The sequence below is a fragment of the Spermophilus citellus genome (genome assembly GCF_964194105.1).
Source record: "Spermophilus citellus genome assembly, chromosome: 17".
Taxonomy (NCBI): Eukaryota; Metazoa; Chordata; class Mammalia; order Rodentia; family Sciuridae; genus Spermophilus; species Spermophilus citellus.
Genome location: NC_138199.1, coordinates 52,675,498 through 52,698,366, shown reverse-complemented (window position 1 = coordinate 52,698,366; position 22,869 = coordinate 52,675,498). Strand labels below are relative to the sequence as shown.

At 41.2% G+C, this 22,869-nt stretch overlaps 1 protein-coding gene across 3 annotated transcripts in view; it reads left to right on the top strand.

Moving 5' to 3' along the window:
- IKZF3 (IKAROS family zinc finger 3) overlaps positions 1–16,898 on the top strand; it is an 87,235-nt gene extending 70,337 nt beyond the window's left edge. The window contains exons 1-3 of one of the 3 annotated variants that reach the window (XM_081272566.1): positions 3,522–3,635; positions 3,852–3,968; positions 15,638–16,898. In XM_081272566.1, the coding sequence (XP_081128692.1) occupies positions 3,884–3,968; positions 15,638–16,341 (789 nt within the window). In that variant the 5' untranslated portion in view covers positions 3,522–3,635; positions 3,852–3,883 and the 3' untranslated portion in view covers positions 16,342–16,898. Of the gene's footprint in view, positions 1–3,521; positions 3,636–3,721; positions 3,762–3,851; positions 3,969–15,637 lie in introns of those variants that run through there. The other 2 variants (XM_081272567.1, XM_081272565.1) reach the window with 2 other exon arrangements.
- Positions 16,899–22,869: the final 5,971 nt, after the last annotated feature.

Below are 22,869 nucleotides of genomic sequence, written 5' to 3'. Positions count from 1 at the left end.
CCACCAAATACCACCCAGGAACGGATTTCCTATTTCGTCATTTAAACCCATTATCTTGTTCCCTTACTTTCTTGCCAAACTGATTTCCCTTCACTTACATTTCTAAGAGGTGATATGGTGAGATAGCAGGTCTAGACTCTATAAATAGTTGGGTCCTGAAGTTGGAGCAGAGGACCAAAAGCCAATAGCCCTCTTTTGTTTGTATTTTCAGTGCACTGTACTGCCCTGTGTAATCCCAAAGAGATGGTCCAGCTCCAAAGTATTTCTTTGTGTTCTTAAAGGGTGCTCATGTGGTGGTTCTGTGAATCAGCTGTCCGACAATTTCAAGGCAAAAGACTTGACACTTAGGGAAAAAAATGATAGCACACCATATTCAGTTGAAAATGTGCTGTTGCCTAACTTGCCAGTTAGAAAATAGCTAACTTTGTGAAGGAACTGGATCCCCAGTGTGTATTCCAGTGTACACTGAGGGTTGGGATCTTAGAGGTGCTATATTAAGTGAGCAATTCAGAGAGAGGGTGCAAGTGAATGGGATGGGGGATCCTAGATTAGTTTCAGAGGATTTCTTTCAGAGTTGTGGAAATGGAGAAGTCTCTAACCATGCCTTAAATTATCTATCCACCCATGAACACTCTGGAATTTAATTTTCTTAAATGTCAGGCATTTGGTCACAACTTACAGAGTAAGATTTATCTGGAAATGACTGTTAAGAGCAGCTTGGTGGGTAACCAGGAATATAAGGTGATGTTATCTCAGAAGGTTGCCATTTAGTGACATGCCCTAATTACGGTTATTTAGGTCAATGTGTCCACATTTCAGCACCCTCCCCAATGTAAAGGATGTTGATTACGTGTCCTCAGAAAGTTTCTTGTTATCATTGATAGTGACTCTGGTAAAATGTAGGCAGTGACTGCTGAGAGGCAAATGGGGAGATGAGGCAGGCAGAATAATGCTTGGGGTAAGTCCTAGGCAGTGATCTGGCCAGGGGCCTATAAGAACAGTGGTACAGTGGGAGTGATGGGTAAACATTCCCAAAGTACTGATCTTCATTCTCATTTCATTTTTTATAACAAATACAGGGTAGCAAGCAGTTTTACTTGGATTTAATCCTCTTAGAATTGCTCAAACCAGAACGAAGGTTCCTAATCAAAGCACAAACTGAGGAGCTTCTCCTCTGCTTCTAAGGAAACATCTCTTTGTGACAACAGCAGGGACTTACTTCAAATTCCAGGCTTTGGCTTTCATCTTTCTGCTTTTGGGGCTTTGGGTACTGCCACATCTGGTGGTGGTTTGTGTGAAAGGAAATAGTATATATAATAGTTTCCTGTTTGGTCATTTAAACTTATCCCCAGGCCGGACAGAATCGATCCACTTCACTCAATAGCAGTGTCCTGTGCCCAAGTGCTAAAGACCAACTACTCTGCCACTAGTTCAGAAGCTAGCTGCCCAGGCCCCTTATTCTGACCCTTATTGTTTCATTTACATACACAGTTGTTAATAGCATAGACTGGAGATTTATTTCTTTAGAGCCTGGACCTATTTTTGACAAGAAACTCACATAGCCCAGTTAAATATTGTCATTGCCACCAGTCTCTTCCTTTATTCTTTTTTGAGTCAGATTTCCTCTTATTCCTGAATTTAAAAACAAAACAAAACAAAACAAAGCACTGAGCTTTATAATGTCTTGTGTAATGACTGGCATGGAGTTAATTTTTAAAATTTTTTTTTAAGTTGTAGCTGGACACAATACCTCTATTTTATTTATTTATTTTTTTTACATGGTACTGAGGAGTGAACTAGCGCCTCACACTTGCTAGGTGAGCGCTCCACCACTGAGCCACAACCCCAGCTCCTAGAGTTTATTTTTAATGCCAATAATAAAATGAACAATAATTCTTTTTCTAATTTTGTTTAGGTTCTTACTGTAGCCATGCTTGACAGTCTTGCCCTGAAGATCTTTCCCTGTAATTCACTGACTGTAAAGGGAGCCAGTTTTCTCTCTGGATATGTCCATTTGTGGTCCTGAATGTCTGATAGACCATGGAATTTGTGACATTATTTATGTGTATCAAAATCTCTTCCCTGGCACACATTAAAAATTAAAAAACAAAAACAAATAAAATAAAGGTATTGTGTCCATCTACAACTGAAAATCTCTTCACACTGCAAACACACTGTACTCTTCAACTACAGAACAGGCCCTGATGGTTCCCGAATCTCTCTATTTAGGCACAGGGTTGGGTAGGAGATTCCATTCTGCAGTCATCACTTGCTTTTTACTCTAGTCCCTTAAACTAATTTTAATATCTTCTTCTTTAGACACATTAGAGATGTATGGATACTTCTTTTTAGTTTGGATTTCCTGAAATGCTTAGGTAAAACAGAGAGAAATGCTTACACTATCACAATACTTCAGTGTGTGGCAGAGGTGGGTAAGCTATGGCCTTCTGGCCAAATGCAGCCAGAAACCTGTTTTCATACAGGGATTTTGCATGTTTAAAGGGACATAGGGCAGAGACTCACCCAAGAATATAGGACAGAGATAATTTTTTAAAAAGTAATTTTTAGTTGTAAATGGATTTTTTTATTCTATTTATTTATATACAGTGCTGAGGATTGAACTAAGGGCCTCACACATGCCAGGCAAGTGCTCTACCACTGAGCCACAACTCCAGCCCCGACAAAGACAATTTTTAAAATATCTACTATCTAGCTTTTAATTGCAATAGTTTGCTACTCTTTGGCTCAGGCTAGACTCATGTGCAAAAGTTTTAAGCTTTATATTTAAAGATGCTAGTATCTCTGAACCTTACACATGAGGTCTTCTTGGGTAATCCTGCTGTACCAAGGTAAATTATATTTATTCCAGTTTAGTTTTAGTAAATTAAATATAGGTACTACTTATATACTCTTCTGGTGGTATGTAATTCTGGATGCATTTTAAAATCATCTGGGAAGCTTTGAAAATGCTGTTGCCTAGACCTCTCTTCCAGAGCACCTGATCGTGTTAATCTGGGGAGGGGTCGACATAGATATTTCTTACCCGTGCTTCAGATGATCATGCTGTGCATCCAGAGCTGGAAATGCAGGCCTATATCATTCAAATGTCTATTTATGGATGGGCAATTATCCCACATTCTTAGCAGTTTTTATTTACATTTTTTCATTAGAAATATAATAGAAATTCATTATAGAAAATTTTCTTGAATTTCAATAAAGCAGTGGGGTTCAGGGAAATTTTAACTTGAGACAGTTTTGAAATGGGAAGAGCATATGAAATAGATCATGCAGAGCCCAGAGAAATAGAATTTGAAAGAAACTGAGAGGAGAATGCTGAGAAAAAAAGAGGAAAAAAAAACACTCAGAATTTCAATACACAAATCACTGAGTAGATTTCTTGCTATTTGGGTGAGTGTGTCTATTTTCAAAAGTGCTGTTAACATAAACAGAGCAGTAAATCTGGGGCACCATTTTTTTTTCAAAGTTGTTAAGAAGAATTATATCAGTGTGCAGGTGTCACACGCAGTTACTCAGAATCGGAAAGAAGACTGATGGGGGTTAGAAGATCTCCATCTATCTTTTTGTAACCAACCACGTCCAGGCTGTTTCTTCAATACTTCCTCTTGCTAATGAAGGTACTGGTTGGGGATGGGTAGGGCTTTCCCATCTCAGCATAAGACTGCAAAATTTGAATGTGCCCTGGTGGCGGCCTCACTGACCACGCCAAGTACCCCCGGCAGAAATCTGAGCAGTAATAACAGGTAACGACAACAGACCATAGACACCAGCTGATTTTGTTTTCTCCCCATTTACCAGCGTGTTCTTTTCCCTCTTATTTTTCTCCAAACCAGCAAGTGCGGAGGCAAGACACATCAAAGCAGAGATGGGAAGTGAAAGAGCTCTCGTTCTGGACAGATTAGCAAGCAATGTGGCAAAACGAAAAAGCTCAATGCCTCAGAAATTCATTGGTAAGAATACAAATCTTTTTCCTGCTGCTGTTAGCAGATAGTTTGAATGAGATAACATATAGATGCTTACTAACACAAGCCCTTCTAATTTAACCTCTGTTAAAACAAGGTACTTATTTTCCATTGTACACTTTTATTTGGTCTGATTCATTTGGATGGCTCTAGAAAATAGAATAAAAGATATTAACTGAAGAATCTTATCAACAGAAGATGGGAGCATTTGGTATCCAGTTTCCTAAATGGAGGTGGTGTTTAAAATGCTGTTCCTTCCTCTTCACTCTGAATGACATATGTTGCATGAGTTTATGCAACTTACACCAGCAAGATGTTCAAGATAGCATTTTTGTAATTATATGTTATAAGTTGGTTCTGCTTGCATGCTCAAACTTTGTTCATTCTCTGAAACATATTGTCATATTTTCTTGAATTTTAAGGGAAAGTGACTGGGCAACATAGATTTAAATAACATGGCTTGATTTAATCACTTGTCTTACTGAAATTAATTTTTATGCCATTGATTTTCACATTGTCAAAAACTACAACAGAATGAAACAACTGAGAAATATTTATGTTCATTAAAGTGTTAGAACTTCCAAATGGCAGGGATATTTTGCTGGACTCCTCCAGATGTTCCTGTATACATGATATTTAAAATAGATATGTAGTTGGGAAGTAGATGGCTGAATTGAATATATCAGTTTTGTTACAAATTGAAAGTTGGTGATATTGAACAAAAATAGTTATCACACGAAAATAGACCTTCTTCAACACAAAAATATTTTAGAAACCTGACAATATCTTCTCCAAAGCTGCTTGCTGCTGTTGATTTCCTACTTCAGTCCTTTCACGTTTATTCTTTTCAGTAACTTTTATGGAGACAAGTGCCTGCCTGGTTTTTCAATCTGACTAGATTTTTACAAGCATTTTATGTGAATTGTAGAGTATACTGAAAGAACCCATATATTTCAAAATAATCTGACTTGGTGTTGCTGCTTATTTTATTTTTATTAATTAAAAGGTTTTGTACAATTTTAATCACTTTGAGAATAAATTGCCATATTAAAGTTGGTATATTCCAGGGCTGGATTGTGGCTCAGTGGTAGAGTGCTTGCCTAGCGTATGTGAGGCACTAGATTTGATTCTCAGCACTGCACAAAAATAAATAAAAATAAATGTCTACTGACAACCAAAACATATTTTTTTAAAAAATTTGGTGTATTCCAGTTTAGGGAGACTCCCTCCTCCTTACTGCTTTCTCTCCCCTTAGTGAGAAATGTCAGAGGAAATTCAGTTGTGAGTTCAAGTCATTGTCTTAAATCATTGCCTGTTTGTCTTTTGACCTTATGTGAGGAATTTCCAACTGCCATATAAAAGAAAGCTTGAATTGTTTTTCTACTGGCATGAGTGTATTTTAATTTGGGGAAAGTTTTTAACTCCAGTAATGGCTGAAGCTGGTATGGAGAGGGACTTGGGGGAGAAGTAAGCAAGGAAACCCCATGTAAAGCATCTTAATTTTAATCCAGTTTTAGCCAATGCCTGTTGATCCAAGAGAACTAAAATTTGAGAGAGGGCGCCTAGTTCTCATAGCTGCCCTAAATGTATTGTTGAGCTAAAGCCCTATTTACTAAAATAAAAGTTGCTTTGGTATTTTCTTTTTTAAAATTTTTTTTATTAGTTGTAGGTGGACAGCAGGCCTTTATTTATTTTTATGTGGTGCTAAGGATCGAACCCAGTGCCTCACACATGCCAGGTGAGCGCTCTGCCACTGAACAACAGCTTCAGCCTGCTTTGGTATTTTCATGGGTTAAAAAACACAGCTTGTTTCCTGTGTGGGGTCCACAGGGTTCTGCTCGTCATCTCAGGGATCCATCCCGTTTGTTTCTCACCATTTGACAGGTAGCGTTTTTGCTCCTTCACCTCCAGTCTCACAGGAGATGCTGCTGTGAAGGTGCTGATTTCTACTCAGTGCTAGAATCAGAAACTGAGTAAAGTGAGCTGTTGATTTCAGCTTAGGTGACAAGTTCAGGGCTTCAGGTCCCAGAATAACTGGGGACATTGTTGGTTGGTTGGTAAATTCTGATACAGATCAATCAGAAAAGCCAGATTAGAAGTCAGAAGACCCAGGCTCCATTCTAGACCTATCATTTCTTAACTGTGTATACTTAGATAAATCACATAACCTTGCTGTTCACTCATCTGTGAAATGGAAAGACCGAATAGGTAATGAAATGATCATGAAGGCCTCTCTCATCTACAAGTCTGTGGCATGACTTAGAGAAGAAATCTAAGACAACATTTAGGAATACCACTTTGTATTATAGGGCCTGTGTATGACCTCAGGTAATTTCTTTCCTATATAGATGGGGGTTCATGTCATGAACCATATCTCATGTTTGAAGGTGTTTTGTTGGAATTTTGTTGTTGTTGTTGTGTTTTTCACGGTGTTGGGGATTGAACCCAGGGCCTCGAGCATGCTAGGTAAATGCTCTATCCCAGAACTATACTCCCAGCCTTTAAAGTTTGAAAAGAAAAATTTAGGAAGATATTATTTAATCTGATAATCTAAAAAAAGAAAAGAAAAACAGTAGTACTAACTCACCATTCATATATTTTACTCAGGGCACCCAGGTATCTCTTATTTGTTTGTTCTTATGTCCTTTATTTATCAGACTCCTGTCAGATACATGGTGTTCTTGTTCCTGAGCACTGTTCTAATCTTCTAGCATTAATTTATATCCTAAACTATTGTTTGAGAGATATTTTTTTTCTGGAGAACCCCCTGAATCATTTAATTGAAATAGCCTTTGTGACAAAAAACAGTGATGTCACAGGAAGGGAAAAGAACATTATCTATGCAGTGTCAGAGATGGAGTGACATAGAACACGTGGGACTAATTTTTCCCCTCTTCCCTCTCCTACATTTCCTCTCCAAGGCACCATTTTCTGAAAATGCTCAGCTGCCAGGGAAATGGCAATGGGGGAGGTGTGAAGCCAGAATGAGTCACCCCTTTTAATCCTTGCTGACGGCTGCACTGCTCTCAGACCAGCCTCGGCTTCCTCGACCTGTTGAACTGTGAGGGCAAAGGTGAAATTATACCATCAGGTCAGCCTGCAACTTTCCCAGCAGGCTAGAGATGATTACCAGTAGGTAGCATTTTTTTATCTATTAAGAGATGATCTGAAGAAGAGGGACCTATTAGATTAAGTCTTAAGTATGTTTGGAAACATGAAAACTCTATTATTATCAGGTAAGAATAAAATCAAATTGCCCAACCAAGAGAAAATTAAAACTTAAAAAGAGAAATCCTCAAGAAATCTTGTATCACTTTGTGTCTAATAGGAAATACATTGACACACATCCTTCAGAAAACAGCATCTTTATGACATCAGAACAGTTTAGTTCTTTTGAAAGGACACCAGGAGCTTACTTTTAGCCTCCTAACCCTTCCAGGAGATTGCCTTTCTCTCACTGTTGTTGTCCTATTATGAATTTGCTTGGCTAGACTCCAAATTAGGCCAATCTTAAGTACTTGGCTCAAAATGGAGGCCAGATTTCTATCCTGGAGGGAAGAGGAAAATGACTACATGTCTGCATTTCCTTCTTCCTTGTTTTCATTCTTTCCCCCCAAACAGATATATGATTCAGACTACAGGCACTACCACAGCATCTCCTTATTTTAAAAAGTTTTATGTATTAGTTTATTAAATTTTTCATGTTGAAAAGAGCATGGATAAAGCTCTCCCTCAGCCATGGTAAATGTGTTTGTTAGTGAGGTTTTGACACTTTAGCAAACACCACTGATTCTCCCTGCGAAGTGACTAATGAGAAATTACTTGCTTTGGTTAGCAGAGCAACAGGAAGCAGTTTTAATACCTGTGTCTAAAAGCAGAACCCCCTTCCACTCCTTCCCAAAAGCTTGATGTCCATTGTTCCATAAGCATTACAGTATCATCGCCGTTTAGAAGTATTAGGAACCTGCTGTTTGACCCAGGAGGGAGGGGGGACCAAAGAGTTGGGGAGACACAGCTGATGGTAGCATAGCAGGGCCAAACCTGAGTCTATGGGATGTCATATCCGCAGCCTTCCTTGAGGGGTCACAGAGCATTGCATGTTGTGTGCCGGTGGGGGCCTTAGTGAGCCAACTTTCAACTCATTGAAAGTTGGTAAAGGGAGACCCCTAGAAGATGGCAGTTGATCTGTCCTGACAGTATGTCTGCTTGAGAAAAGGACTATCTTCTCCCGTGACTCTGTCAGGAAAGATGACATCCAACTACCTCGTGCTATCTTATGAAGGACAGTGACTTCTACAGCCACAAAATGTGGTCCCCAGCTCAAGTCTCGTCACTGCCACCCTCACAGGTTTTCTGTTCTTGCTCTTCCTCCTGCTGCTGCTTGTTCTGTTCTCCTCCTAGAAGAGTGTTAGTAATTTTAGTCTCATTTCTGTTGAGACCAGAACTATCACAACTGTTGGATATTCCATTTCTTTTTACCTGACTTTTTTCTTTTTTCTTTATTTATTTATATTTGACATGTGCTTGCAGTAACAATAAGTGAGAACACATGTGGGAAATTATATGTAGTAACAGCAAACACATTAAAGTGACTTGAAAAACTTTAAACACTTAAAGAAAACCTAAGGGCTTGGGGTGTAGCTCAATGGTAGGGTGCTTGCCTAGCATGTGTGAGGCCCTAGGTTCAATCTCTAGTACTGAAAAAAGAAAGAAAGAAAGAAAGAAAGAAAGAAAGAAAGAAAGAAAGAAAGAAAGAAAGAAAGAAAGAAAGAAAGAAAGAAAGAAAAGAAAACCTGAGTATTTCCCATTACCTCATCATGGTGACTGTATTGGACTTGTGTTATTTTTCTGAAGGCCAAGTCATTTTACCTCCTTCTTTAAAAATAACTCTCAATGCTCCAACAGTGAAATAAAATCCATCCCACTGGGTCAGGCCTTCCACAAACTGTCTGAGCCTCCCACAATCTGTCTCTAGTTTACCTTTTCTAATTTCATCATTTCAGCTAACTGCTAGGCCTTTGCTTTAGCCACAGGGACATACCCCACTTCTCTGTACTCTTTTCCCTTCTTCTTCTTCCTCCTTTCCTCCTCCTCCTCCTCCTCCTCCTCCTCCTCCTCCTCCTCCTCCTCCTCCTCTCCTTCTCTTCCTCCTCCCTGGGGGCTGTCTAGCACTGAGCTACACTCCTAGCCCCTTTTTTTTATTTATTTTTTTTTTTAATTTTGAGACAGGGTCCTGTTAAATTGCTGAGGTTGACCTCACACTTGTAATCCCCTGGCCTTAGCATTCAGAGTCGCTGGGATTATAGGTGTGTGCCACTGCACCTTGCTTCTTTCCCACTTGTGCCTATTAGTTCTTTCCAGGCTCTTGGTCTGGATGTCCTGCCTGGAAGCTGCCCTTAAAAGTACACATTGTTAGGCATGGGGATGTGGCTCTGTGGAAGAATACTTGCCTGGCATGTGTGAGACACTGGATTTGATCCCCAACACATATACACACACACACAAGTATACATTGTCAAGCTGGGTATGGTAGCACTTGCCTGCCTTATCCTCCCAGTGACTTGGGAGGATAAGGCAGGAGGAGAAACTATCTCCAAATAAAAAATAAAAATAAAAATGATTCGGTATGTAAAGCATTTCTGAGTTCAATCCCCGGTACCAAAAAAAAAAAAAAATGCATTGTCCACACCCACCCACCACTGGTCCTCTGCCCACTCCGGTGCTGTTCTCTTCTTACATACAAAGACAGTCTCCAGCACCATCACCACTACTGCCTCTGATTACAAAGCATAAAGAAAAGAATAGATTTATATTTGCTTCATGTTGTATGTAGTGTATTTGAAAAGCAGTCTATAGTTTTCTCCCTCCACTGTCTTGGCCACCTTCTTCTTTTTTCTATCATTTGGCTAGCTTTAGGGATGCTGTCTTGAAATGAAATTGTGTAAATGCTGCATCCCATCTACTGAATTGCAGTTATGTTTGTATTCCTCAAAGCATCAACATGGTGCTAAGCAAATAATAATAGCAACAACAATAATAATAGGTCTGTCAGTTTTTGAGTGCTTAGTGTATGCCAGGCATTCCATTAAGCATTTGATGGACATCACAACTCTATGCATCAAGGAACACTTTGAATGTATGCACTGGTCCATGTGGGGAAAAACTACAGTTGCTGCCAGTAACCCCCTCTCCTGCTGCTGTGGGAACCACCCCAGCAGTGACTTCTACAGCCACAAAATGTGGTCCCCAGCAGAGCATCTGAAGTTGCTGCCAGTGATGTGACTGGACCTCATGGGCAAGTGTAGGGAAACAGGAGTTAATACTGCAACACGAGCTAAGACGTGAACTCTTGGATTGCATCCCAGTTCTCTATTCACCAAAATTGGGCAGCCTTGAAAAGTGAATCAACCTGTTCATGCCTTTGGTTCTTCATCTGATTAAAAGATAATAATCCACAGATTAAAAGGTATCAACCCCTAAAGGGTGATAAAATGAGAGTACAGAGAATCTAGTACAGCACTGTGTATACAGTAAGACTTTAATTAAAAGTAGCTATTGTTGGGGCTGAGGATATAGCTCAGTCAGTAGAGTGCTTGCCTCACATTCACAAGGCCCTGGGTTCAATCCTCAGTACCACCAAAAAACAAAAAAAAAAAACAAAAAAAAATATAACTATGTTATTGTATTCATTAAGGTACCCTGTTGGGTACCGTGAAGCCTAAGGGCCAGAAGTAAATGGATTAGGTAGTAGAACTTGACCATCAACTCTGAATACAGAAGTCTGAATCCACATGCTCAGTCTGATTCTCCATTTCTAAGATGGCAGTTAGAAGCCAACAACCATATGCCCTCACTACATTGCATCAATTCATGCCTGGGGATTACTCAGTTTAGAGTTACCAAAGCCTGGATACCAGAGCTTGACACCTTTAGAAAGAATCACCAGGGGCCAGGCGTGGTGGCACATGGCTATAAATCCCAGCAACTAAGAAGACTGAGGCAGGAGGACTGCAAGTTTGAGTCCACTGTGGGCAACTTAGCAAGACCCTGTCTCAAAGGAAAAAAAATTAAAAGGGCTGGAGCACTTGCCTAGCATGTGCTAGGCCCTGTGCTTAATCTCCAGTACTAAAGAAAAAAAAAGAATCATGGGGAGGAAATGGCCCAACCAGGCAGCCTGAGTTTCTAAACTTGGGACTCACTGTTACCCTTTGTATTTTCGTTGGAAGAAAACCTCTATTCAGCCTGAAGCTGGTATCATGAATCATTCAAAGGTGTGGTGTGATTTTGACTAGAAGCTGGACTAGAGGCTCTGAGCAGCTTTGGAAGCAGTTATACTCTTGTGGTTTGACTAACCTTTTTTATGAGTGTGTTACTAAAGAAACGTGAGCTGTTGGCTTTTCAATTACTGTAGCTTACCCCTTCAGAGTTTCATACACATTGAGTCATCGTGTCTACAGGTGACTGATAATCATCTGCACTGCTCAAGTTACGGTAACTTGTAGATGAGGGGATCCGATGATTGCAAGCTGCACGTGAAGATCTGAGCCCTCCCCTCTTAACAATGAACAATGGTCTGCATTAACCACAGAACTCAGTCACATATTTCCACTCATCCAGGGGGTTATTTTCCTCTTAATGTTTTGCCTCTTGCAGCTTCAGCACTCATCTTGTGTTCTGATATATGCCGCAGGTGGTATAGATTGTGAAATTGTAGGCCTGGGTAAAAAAAGCAGACTCCTGGGAGAAAGGATGAAAATAGTTTGTGATACGCCCCACCCGGGAAACTTTCTGGAGCCTCTCTGTTAGGTGGGAAAAAAAAAAAAGAAAGAGAGAGATTCAAGAGGAATCCTGGTATTTAGGGAGTTTGGCAGAGCAGGCCACACTGGGAAATCATCAAAACTCTGAAAAGCTAAGAAACCAAAGTTCATCACTCTTGTGTCACTTTCAAGAGAATGAACGTTTGTGACTTCAGCTGGCTTTTGTGCTTGCAGTGTCTTTCTTCCAGTCAGCCTCAACAAAGGTACATCCAATCTGGGACTTGAAAATAGGAACCATTGTTTACTTTGGCAAAGGCATAATTTTCTGTCACTTCTCATTGAGTTGTCAGGGTAGGGTACTTTTCTTCACATATTTTTTTTTCCCTCTTAGGTTTTTGTCTGGAAATTATCAGCTTGGCCTTAAGGTAGTGGGGCACAGGACAGATCCATTTGGTTCAAGTAGGTCTTTTAGCTGTCCTTTCTGGCTTCAATTTCTGGTCCATCTCTCACATTGCCCTATCAATGACCGCAGCCTCTCTCCCTCAAGGGCATGCAGCCATTTGTTGTTTGTTCACATCCACACCCTATGGTTGGTCACCCAGAACCCTATGGTTGGTCACCAGAACACCGGTCATTTGGCCCCACCATATTTTGTTTTGTTGTTATTTTTCAATGTTTCCCAAAATATACAATGTAGGGCTGGGGATGTGGCTCAAGCAGTAGCACGCTAGCCTGGCATGCACGGGGCACTGGGTTCGATCCTTAGCACCACATAAAAATAAAATTAAGATGATGTTCCCATCAAAAACTAAAAAAGAAATATTAAAAAAAAAAATATATATATATATATATATATCTCAAAAAATATATATATATATATACACACACACACAATGTAAACTGACAAGAAGCTCACAGGGCATTTTAAAACCTTGATTGAGAAAATAATTCTCTTTTTAGATTTCTTTCAATCTCCAAGGAGATTGTTTATACCAAGGAGAATATTTAGATTTAATTAGATCCTATTTGTCTTTAATACTAATCTCTCACTTGGTACTTTCTGGGTTTTTGCTTTTTGTTTTGGCTTTTTTAAACCAAGAATTGAACCCAGGGGTATTTTATCACTGAGCCACATCCCAGCCCTTTTAATTTTTTATGTAGAGACAGGGCCTTGCTAAGTTGCTGAGGCTGGCTTTGAACTCTTGATCCTTGTGCCTCAGCCTCCCAAAGTGCTGGCATTACAGGCAGGCACCAATGCACAGAACCAGTAATCTCTGTTTTTTTTTTTAATATTTATTTTTTTGTTGTAGTTGGACACAATACCTCCATTTCACTTTTTTTTATATGTGATGCTAAGGATCGAACTCAGGGTCCCGCACGTGCAAGGCAAGCGCTCTACCACTGAGCTACAACCCCAACCCAATCTCTGTTTTTAACCAAGAGAAAGGATCTTAGTGTCCAAGTATTCATAGTACCTAATCAAAATTTAATAAATTGCTCTTACATTGTCTTTGTTTTTCACAGTTACACCTGCTATTTGCAGCAAAGATTCTAGTTTTCCATTTGTTAGTAATATAAAGTTCCCTTTAATTTTTTTTTACATTTTACTTATTTATTTATTTACTTAGGGTGGGTATTGGGGATTGAACTCAGGGGCACTTGACCACTGAGCCACATCCCAAGCCCTATTTTGGATTTTTAATTTTATTTATATATATATATATATATATATATATATATATTAGTTTTCGGCGGACACAACATCTTTTTTTTTTAAAGAGAGAGTGAGAGAGGAGAGAGAGAGGATTTTTAATATTTATTTTTTAGTTCTCGGCGGACACAACATCTTTGTTGGTATGTGGTGCTGAGGATCGAACCCGGGTCGCACGCATGCCAGGCAAGCGCGCTACCGCTTGAGCCACATCCCCAGCCCTGGATTTTTAAATTTAGAGACAGGGTCTCACTGAGTTGCTTTATGCCTTGCCTTTGCTGGGGCTGGCTTTGAACTCCGGATCCTCCTGCCTCAGCCTCCCAAGCCACTGGGATTACAGGCATGCACCACTGTGTCCAGCCCTTTACATTTTTTATAATAGAGAAAAGAAAGAAAAAACAAACTGTTTCAAACTTAAGGAAAAGGAAAAAAAATATTTAAAACCCTGGCATTTACCAAGTGTCTTTTGTGTGCCAGTTGCTGTTCTCAGCACTTTCCAGTGATCCCAGCAAGGTAGTTATGATCACTGTGTCCATTTCACACAAGATCATGCAAATAATAACTGATGGAGTTGGAATCAAACAGTCCATGCTACTCTGTGCCATGTGTGAGGGGAAAGTGCAGTTTGAGAGATACTTTATTTTGCACTTCTTGCTATATCTTTAGCCAGACTCTCTCACTCTTCCCTCAGAGTGTCCTGCACAGTGCCACCATCCTGCCTTCATTTCTGCTGTTCCCAAACTAGTATGTCCTCCCTTATTCCTCAGATAATCTAAATCCTACCAGTTCATCAAGACCCTTGTCAAAATTCAGATTTTCCAAGAATGCTTTCCCTCCCCCAAGTACTTTGGAAATTCTTACTGTCTTGACTTCGCCTGTATGTTGCCTTTTAATCCTTGTTACAGAAGACATGTTACTCCTGTGCTTAAATGCCTTAACTGTGACATTTAAAATAAAATCAAATTTCTCCTAGAGCAAAGCAGCCCTTTCAAACTTTTTATCCTGTAATTTGTCTCCAATTTCATATATACATGTCTCATTTCTCTCCCACTACATTGGAAATGCCTCAAGAAAAGAAACTGTTTCTCCTGATCTTTTTGTTTTCTTCTGGTGTTACTTTCTTTCTTTCATTACTTAAGCCTTTTCTGTTTAAGGACAAATTTTGGAACATCAACATGCCTAGAAATGGTATAGAAGAAAAGGAGAGGGTTCAGCAAATCTCTCAAGAACCCAACGTCAGCCAAGTGGCCTGAGCCCACCCCCTCTCATCCTCCATGCTCTCTCTTCCCTCTCCAAGCCACTTGTACCATCACATCCTCCACTGCTACACACACGGTCCCTGCCTTCTCCTTGACCAGAGAGCCTCTCTCTGTTTTCTAACACACAACACCCACATGCCCTGCGGGCGACTCACTCCATTTTCAGAATTTCTCAGCAGTTTGACATGATTAGAAGTGGGAGAGGGTGACCACAACAAATAAATGTCTTCAGCTAAGTGTGAGATAGGTCCTAAGGATCCCATGTGTATCTAGGATACATCTTTCAAGTAAAGAAGAACAGCATATTTTAGTAAAGAGACAAAGATGTGGTTCACTCCTTAAGAAGGCATTTGTAGGGCTGCCTGCATCTGAAGCTCTTTTACTTCAATCTGAGTCCAGTGGGTGGCTGGTGAACTAGGGAGTAGGAAGTCGGAGTCTTGGGGGCTATTTTCTCTGTCTCTGTAGCTATTTTTAAAGCTACTGCGGCTGACCACTGAGCATCCCCTAACATTACAAACAGAAAAATAAGCTAAATGAGAGTCTGGGAGTTGGGGGCACTTACAACTTCACACAATGGAAGTTGAGCAGCCCAAGCCCCTGCTCAATGGTCGCTCTCTCCCCTCTAAGCCTGTCATAGTGTCTTCAGCCTCTTTTCCTCCTTTTCTTTCCAGTGGGCATTCCTCAGGATGCAGCCTCTGCCTGGTGACATCTCCGCCTCCTCCCTTTGCTCGCTGAGTTTATTTTGACTGTCCAAATGTGTAACTGGCAAACAGCATCCCTTGAGACTTCCACTCTCTGTGGAAACAAGCCACCAGGGCCGGGTGTTCTTGAACATACCTTTTCTCGTTTTTTGAGGACTCTGGAAAATAATGTCATCCCTGTCTGTCTTGGCTACATGCCCTTTGTAAGCCTTCCTTTCCTTTGTTCCAGGTGAGAAGCGCCACTGTTTTGATGTCAATTATAATTCCAGCTACATGTATGAGAAGGAGAATGAGATGATACAGACCCGGATGATGGACCAAGCCATCAACAATGCTATCAGCTATCTTGGGGCTGAAGCCCTGCGCCCCTTAGTCCAGACACCACCTGCCCCCACCTCTGAGATGGTTCCAGTTATCAGCAGCATGTACCCCATAGCCCTCACCCGGGCTGAGATGCCAAATGGTGCCCCCCAAGAGTTGGAAAAGAAGAACATCCACCTGCCAGAGAAGAATCTGCCTTCTGAAAGAGGCCTCTCCCCCAACAATAGTGGCCATGACTCTACGGACACTGACAGCAACCACGAAGAACGCCAGAATCACATCTATCAACAAAATCACATGGTCCTTCCCCGGGCCCGCAGTGGGATGCCACTGCTGAAGGAGGTCCCCCGCTCTTATGAACTCCTCAAGCCCCCTCCCATCTGCCCAAGAGACTCCATCAAAGTGATCAACAAAGAAGGGGAGGTGATGGATGTGTTTCGGTGTGACCATTGCCGCGTCCTCTTCCTGGATTATGTGATGTTCACCATTCACATGGGTTGCCATGGCTTCCGTGACCCTTTTGAGTGTAACATGTGTGGATATCGAAGCCATGATCGATATGAGTTCTCGTCTCATATAGCGAGAGGAGAACACAGAGCCATGTTGAAATGAACATCAGTACAGAAATTGCACTAAGGATTCAATCTCATTTTTAAAAACTGATAACCCTACTCTAACAGGTTGTTCTCAGATCCACACTCCTTTCCACACCATTTTTAGTAGGGTCATGTTTCACATGGATAGTCAGAGAAACCCTGTCTTCATTCAGACATTGTCTTCAAATCTTTTTACTTTTGTGAAACCTTTGTTTTACCATCAGTTGAATTTTAAGGAATTTAAAAGCCAAAGAAGTATTTTGTCATCATATTTTGCAGCAATAGAACAGGCCATCCGTTGAAGTCTGTTTCCCGGTCAGAACAGTCCCTCAGTTGTGCTGCAATAGATTATTTCTGAGATATATCAGTCATATATTGAAAAGCCTTTTAATCCTTTTCCCCAACTCCATGAAGAGGAAGAACTGACCAGCTGGCCTTGCCCTTCTGCTCTTAATACAAGACTGAAGGGTTAGGATATAATCTCCCCATCTCAAGTTATAGTGCAAGAGTAAGGAAAAGAACTGTTACCAGTAACTAAAGGCCCTGATCTCAGAGCATCAGACGCATCTCCTATCACATAAACAAATGGTCATTTGTTGACACTTTTGCTTCTTCCCTTTCTCCTTTCATCACCAGTGAAAAGCTGAGCCAATTTAGGCTAATCCAGTTGTCTACAGGAGAAATTCTGTACCAAAAGAACTGATGGTTTTAAATATAAACATCATTTAAACTCCAGAAAGTTGTCCACTGAGGATGATGGCATCCATTTCCATTGATCAAGATTGGCGCGGCAGGGTCTGAAGTGAAATGGTTTAGCGCACCAACAGGGAAAAGAACCCAGCAGCTACCTAAAAGTTCATTTCCCTTCATGGAGCATTAGAGGACAGACCCAAAGCAAACTTGAAAATGATTTTTTTCCCACACACACACAAAAACAAGGATCGAAAACATAAGGCTTAGCCTCCTCCTCCCCTCAGGAGGGGAGTCAGTGATGGACGCCATATTGGTTATTTAGTTCAGAGCTGAACTTGGAGATGGGGTGAGCCGGGGCACCTCTACTGACAGGTTCTCCTTGATCAGGCAGGTGTAGACTCTCTTTTCCCCCATTTTAAATGGAGCCACTGGTATTCCATGAAAATCCCTGAAAGTCTAATATAGCTTCTCCAGACTTATCAGTCATCTTTGTTGTGATTACTGGTCATCCAGCTATCGAAGAGAAGTGCTATGATAATTTGTAATACCAGCAGTGGACTAGGGGTCACCAAACCTGTTTACTAACCCTGTATTTTCCACTAATTAGTTTGTGACTTTGAACAAATCATTTAACTCTTAAAACAAAGTTTCTTCAACCATAAAATAAGTTGGATTTAGACCTTCTCAATGGTTCCTTCCAGCTTAATTTATATGTTATTATGCAGTAACCACAAATTATTCTTTAAACTTCTTAATATATGAGTATTAAGTAGAAGAGTCTGTATATGAAAATGTGTTTCGGATTTCTTGGGTGTGAAAATGTTAGTGCATTAACTTTTTCCTTAAACCACCCCAGTTGTGAATGTGAAGAAGATGGTGAGGAGAAACAAAAAACAGGAGGGTATTTTGATCTTGCCCAAAGTGTATACACAAATTGGCACCTGCAGCTTCTTGCCAAAGCCTTTCTTTCTTTCTTTCTTTTTTCTTTTTTCTTTTTTAAGAACTTGTGTTAGGGAAAATAAATTCTGCTTCCAGGGACAACTTCATGGAGCCTATTTACAAATTAAGAGCCAGCTTTATGAACATTTCTACCAGAGCCAAGAATTCCGAATTCCTGGTAGATTAGTGTTTTAATTTCTAAAGGGCTTATGCATTCAGCTCTAACTCAACTCATTTATGTGCTACCAGTAATTAAAATGTTCCACCTCAGACTGCACAAATGGCTTATCCTTCTTTGTAGCATGGCGTCTGTCTCAGGGGGAAAAAAGGGGTGGTTATGAAATTCCATGGCAACATTCCCAATACGTTTGAGCTTTCCGCTAAAGGGCTAGGTGTATTTTGGTGTGTAGTCTTCAGTACATCACTGTATTTCTGCAACACTCGGCTCCAAGCTCTGCCAGATCACATATACCCATTGTGAAAGAGGAGCTGCTTATTATATGCTTGAAATATCACACATCCTGTTGACTCTTTGGGGGACAAGAGAAGAGAATTGGGAAGCAGGGACTAGTAGGAAAGAAAGCTGGGGAAGGAAAGTATTCCCACCAGATGACTGTTCAGTCCTGCTGAAGAGACCAACTTTTGCATCTCAAGATGGTAAACTAAGGCCCATTCTACCAGCCTGGGGTCTCTACAGGTCCGACCCTCCTTTGTCCTATGACTAATGGACTCACTGAATGACTTGCATTCTTCTGAGTGGGGTGACACAAAGCCTGTACCTCCAAGGTAGCATCCTGAGCCTCAGTGGGTTCCCATTGACTCCAGAGAAAATGTGTATGTGGAGCTGCATGTTCTTAAGTCTTGAAGGTGAAACCAGTGGTATGCAGTGGTTACCACCACCCACGGAAACACTTCCTTCTGCACAAGCACTCCTTTTACTAACACCACCCTCACTGGGGTGAGGCTGAGGGGAGACGCCTGGAGAGAAGGGTCAGGATTGCTTCCACCGCTGTTGGGCAGTGAAGTCCTGGGGGCAGTTTCAGGAAGCACATTGGGTTTCTTAAGTAGAGGCCCTGAGCAGGAGCTTAGTCTTTCTCCTTCCTTTCCTACTAGCCTCCTGTAGGTAGGCTCCCACCCCATACTAAGGAGGCCACAATCTGGGGACCAACCACACCAACAAAAAGCTCCCTTTGCAGCCAAGGTGCAGAGTTGAGGTGAGGATCGAAAAAGAACAGAACCGGATCTCCAAATGCTAACACAATTTGAAGTGTTGCACAGGCCCTTCCTCCTGGCAGAGAACTAAACAGAAGTGTCTCTCCCATCACCCTTCGCCACCACCACCAGAGGAGAGAGAAGTACTGATAAATCCACCCGTCTGTAGATACCTTAAGTCACTCTTCCAAGAAGTCACTGAGTGGCACTGATAAGCCAGCTAATCTTAGCTTTGCTATCCATTCTGAGCTGTTCCTGACTCAGCTTCTGACTTTACCAATGACAAAATTTCTTACCTTATAAATGGAGCACTTACCATTTTTCTAGGCCCATATTCACAGGGTCCCAGAAAGAAAATGACCTCAAATTTCTTTTGCAAAGGAAAATGTTTGAAAACGCAAAAATCTTAACTAATTGAAACACCGTATTATTAACTGTTTTCCAAGTAGCATCTGTATGGCTATTCTCTTCCCTCCTCTGCTTCTTTGTCCCCTCTGTTGAAGATGAGATTTAAAGGTTTTAGGGGAAAAGCAGTTCTTTTGGCCTGGGATATAGCACAGTGGTAGACCACTTGCCTAGCAAGGTGCTGGGTTCCATCCCCAGCACAAAAATAGACAAAGCAAGCATATTTCTGAGACATATCTCAGAGCAGGCAGTAAGACCATCATGACAATGTTTCTCTGAAGGCCTAACTTTAAGCTGCACTCTACTGAGAGAAGGCATATGGATCTCTAGTAGAGCTTTGGAAATTCAGGGACACTTAAGATTTGTGAAAGAGCTTGGACATCTTTGAGGACTCAAACTCTCAGAATGAGGACTTGTGAGCTCAAGAAAAGAAAGGGGAGTGGTGAAAATTCTCTCCTAAAAAAACAGCATCAAGAGCAAAAAAGATAAGCACTACGAGTGATATCTCTTATCCCTCAAAGAATTGAAAACTATTCTTATGTTCATACAGAAAGTATAGTTCTGGAAATCTCTATAGACATAAGTAGGATGAGCAAAATGACTTGGGATTTAAGTGCCTAAAATGAGGACAAAGGCTAGACCACTCTAGGAAATGGACTGTTTTGTAAGGTCACAGGATGGAATGGTCCCGAGTAGGAACAATGAACCCAGGGTTGAGTACTCCTGGCTCTAAGGACTGTGGACTTAGAATTCTGAGTCTAGAAGTCTTATTTCCAGAACTTGTGTGAGCTCAAAAAGTAACAAAAGCTGTAGATAGTCTATACCCAGCCATGCTATCAATAACAGGTTTTTGCACTTTGAAGAAATTTGATGCAAGTTCCCTCTGAATATTATAATAATGGACTATCTTATACATTGACATTGATTATGTTGTTATTTGAAATTGGAAATTAATGTTTTAATTAAAAATGTAAGGACACCACAATATCTACCTTTCAGAGGTGTTGTGAGGTTGATGTAATTTTGTCTATGGGTTAGTTCTACTTGTTTGTTTTGTTTTATTTTGTTTGGGACAGAGGGGTGGGGATGGGTTATGTTGGATGACTGTAAATTTTCTGCTATATGTACTGAGTCTGGATTTAAAGATATGAAAAATATCCCAAGACCCTACTAGAGCCATAATAGTAATCTCATTGCAAATGAAGGTAACTGATGTGTAACAGTTTCCTTCACATTGTTCTAGTGCATCAGAGTAGAGACTATGCTGAACCTTGGAACCAGTGTCAGTTAACCACATGCTATGGATGCTTCATGGTGATGCACCCTGGAAACTAGAATAGCTTTGCTCCCTCACTGTCTTTGAGCTTCAACTCCATTGACCCCAATCCAGGAAGCCTGGAGAGTGGCCCCACAGTGCCAGCCGCCTCTTTCCGAGCCCTTGCAATACATCCACAGGGCCTGTTTCATATTCTGAATTAAGTGTGGTTTTGCTGCTTTCCCTTCTGAAGAGACTGAGAACACACATTTTAACATGCTAGGAAAATGGGGCAGCCTTAAAAATGACTGATCCCATTGCTAATGACTCATTTTTAAAAGGACTTTTCCAGGTTAGCAGACAAGGCCCTACGTACGTGGTGGGCCAGCTTCTGTGGGTTCACAGAAACCAAAGTACTGTGGGTTGCAAAGAATTATCAGGTCATTTAAAAAGTAGACATGTCTTCACCCAGACTGTGGTTTTGCATGCTCAGGTTCTCAGTCTGTGAGCTTTGGGGAAGGATCATTTTGGCTACTGGAAAAACCGTAGCTTATTTTAAAGGTCTGGTTGCCAAAGCCACCACACGTGTGGTCTGTGCATGACCCTGGTCTGCAGAATGACGAGGAAGGAACACAGGAGGTTTGGGGCTCAGAGTGGCCTTACCGCCAGGAGCACGGCCGGGAGCCCTTGCATAGCAGTTTCCACTTGGCTTGTGCTCACAGCCACTCCCTCCCATCTTTATTTCTCAGAAATGCCCCCTACCCAGTAGAAGCTTTTTTCCCTTCCTCTGGAGTTTTTCCCAGAATCCAACCATTTGGAGCACTGTAAAGTGCCCCCTTCTCTGTAAAGACTGTCCACAGGGGCTGGGGTCGTGGCTCAGTGGTAGAGTGCTTGCCTAGCATGCATGAGGCACTGGGTTGGATCCTCAGCACCACATAAAAATAAAAAATAAAGATATTGTTTCCACCTAAAACAAAAAAAAAAATAAATATTAAAAAAAGGACTATCCAAAGCCTGCTTTGAGCTAGCCATGCTGATCCCAGCAGAACATGAGTGCAACATCGCGTATGAAACAGCCCTGCTGTGCTGTCAATGTTTCTTTACCGTGTTCACTTTTTACACTGAAAAAATAAAAAAAAATTCTGGTGTGTTTAAAATTAGTCCTGGTGCATGCCTGTCATTTGTGGGTGCTGCTGTCAGAAAATGGAAGGGTTTCATTCTGCCCCAAGGAATATTTCCTTAATTTAGCCCCTCTGGCTATTTCTCTCCCCCCCCCCTTTTTTTTTTTTTGGCCCTAATGGGGATCAAACACAGGGTCTCACACATGCTAGGCAAGAGCTCTAACTACTGAGTTATATCCTGAGCCCTCCTCTGGCTATTTCTTAAAGTCCAGGTATCAAGATGAATGGGATGATCACCAAAATAAACCATCTCCCCTGAGGACTTGCTAAGATTGCACTTGGTGTCCTGCTCTGGCACTAGACCCCATGGTAGAGTTCTGGTTCTACTGGTCCTTAGCTGGGGAAGAGAACTCAAGGAGGCTGGGGGCCCTAAACTTGACAGGATCAATGCACTGAAAGCACAGTGTCTTTCTGTGCTACTTGATGCCCCTCCTGTTCTCCCTCAACAGAGCGTCTTCCTAACACTAGCCAAGTCCTGGCCTTTTCATCTGTTAGATCTCATAAACATCCAAATTGGGAAATTCAATTTGCAGTCATTAAACTCAGCCTCATTAAATACAGTCTATAAGCCAGGGATGGTGTGCATGTCTGAAGTCCTAGCTACCTGGGAGGCTGAAGCAGGAGGATTGCTTGAGCTCAGGAGTTCAGATCAGCCTGGGCAACATGTGAGAAGAACCTGTCTCAAAAAATGATAAGTCTATAGGTACTTGGAAGACCAAACCTAAGGTGTTGAGAGAAAATTCCTGGGAGAGTGGCGTAAGATCAGGCCCTCTTCCTGTCTTGTTCTCTTAGACAATGTTTAAGAAGGGTTTGAGAGATGATCCCGCCTTCTGCCCAGCCTCATCTAAACTATCCCCAT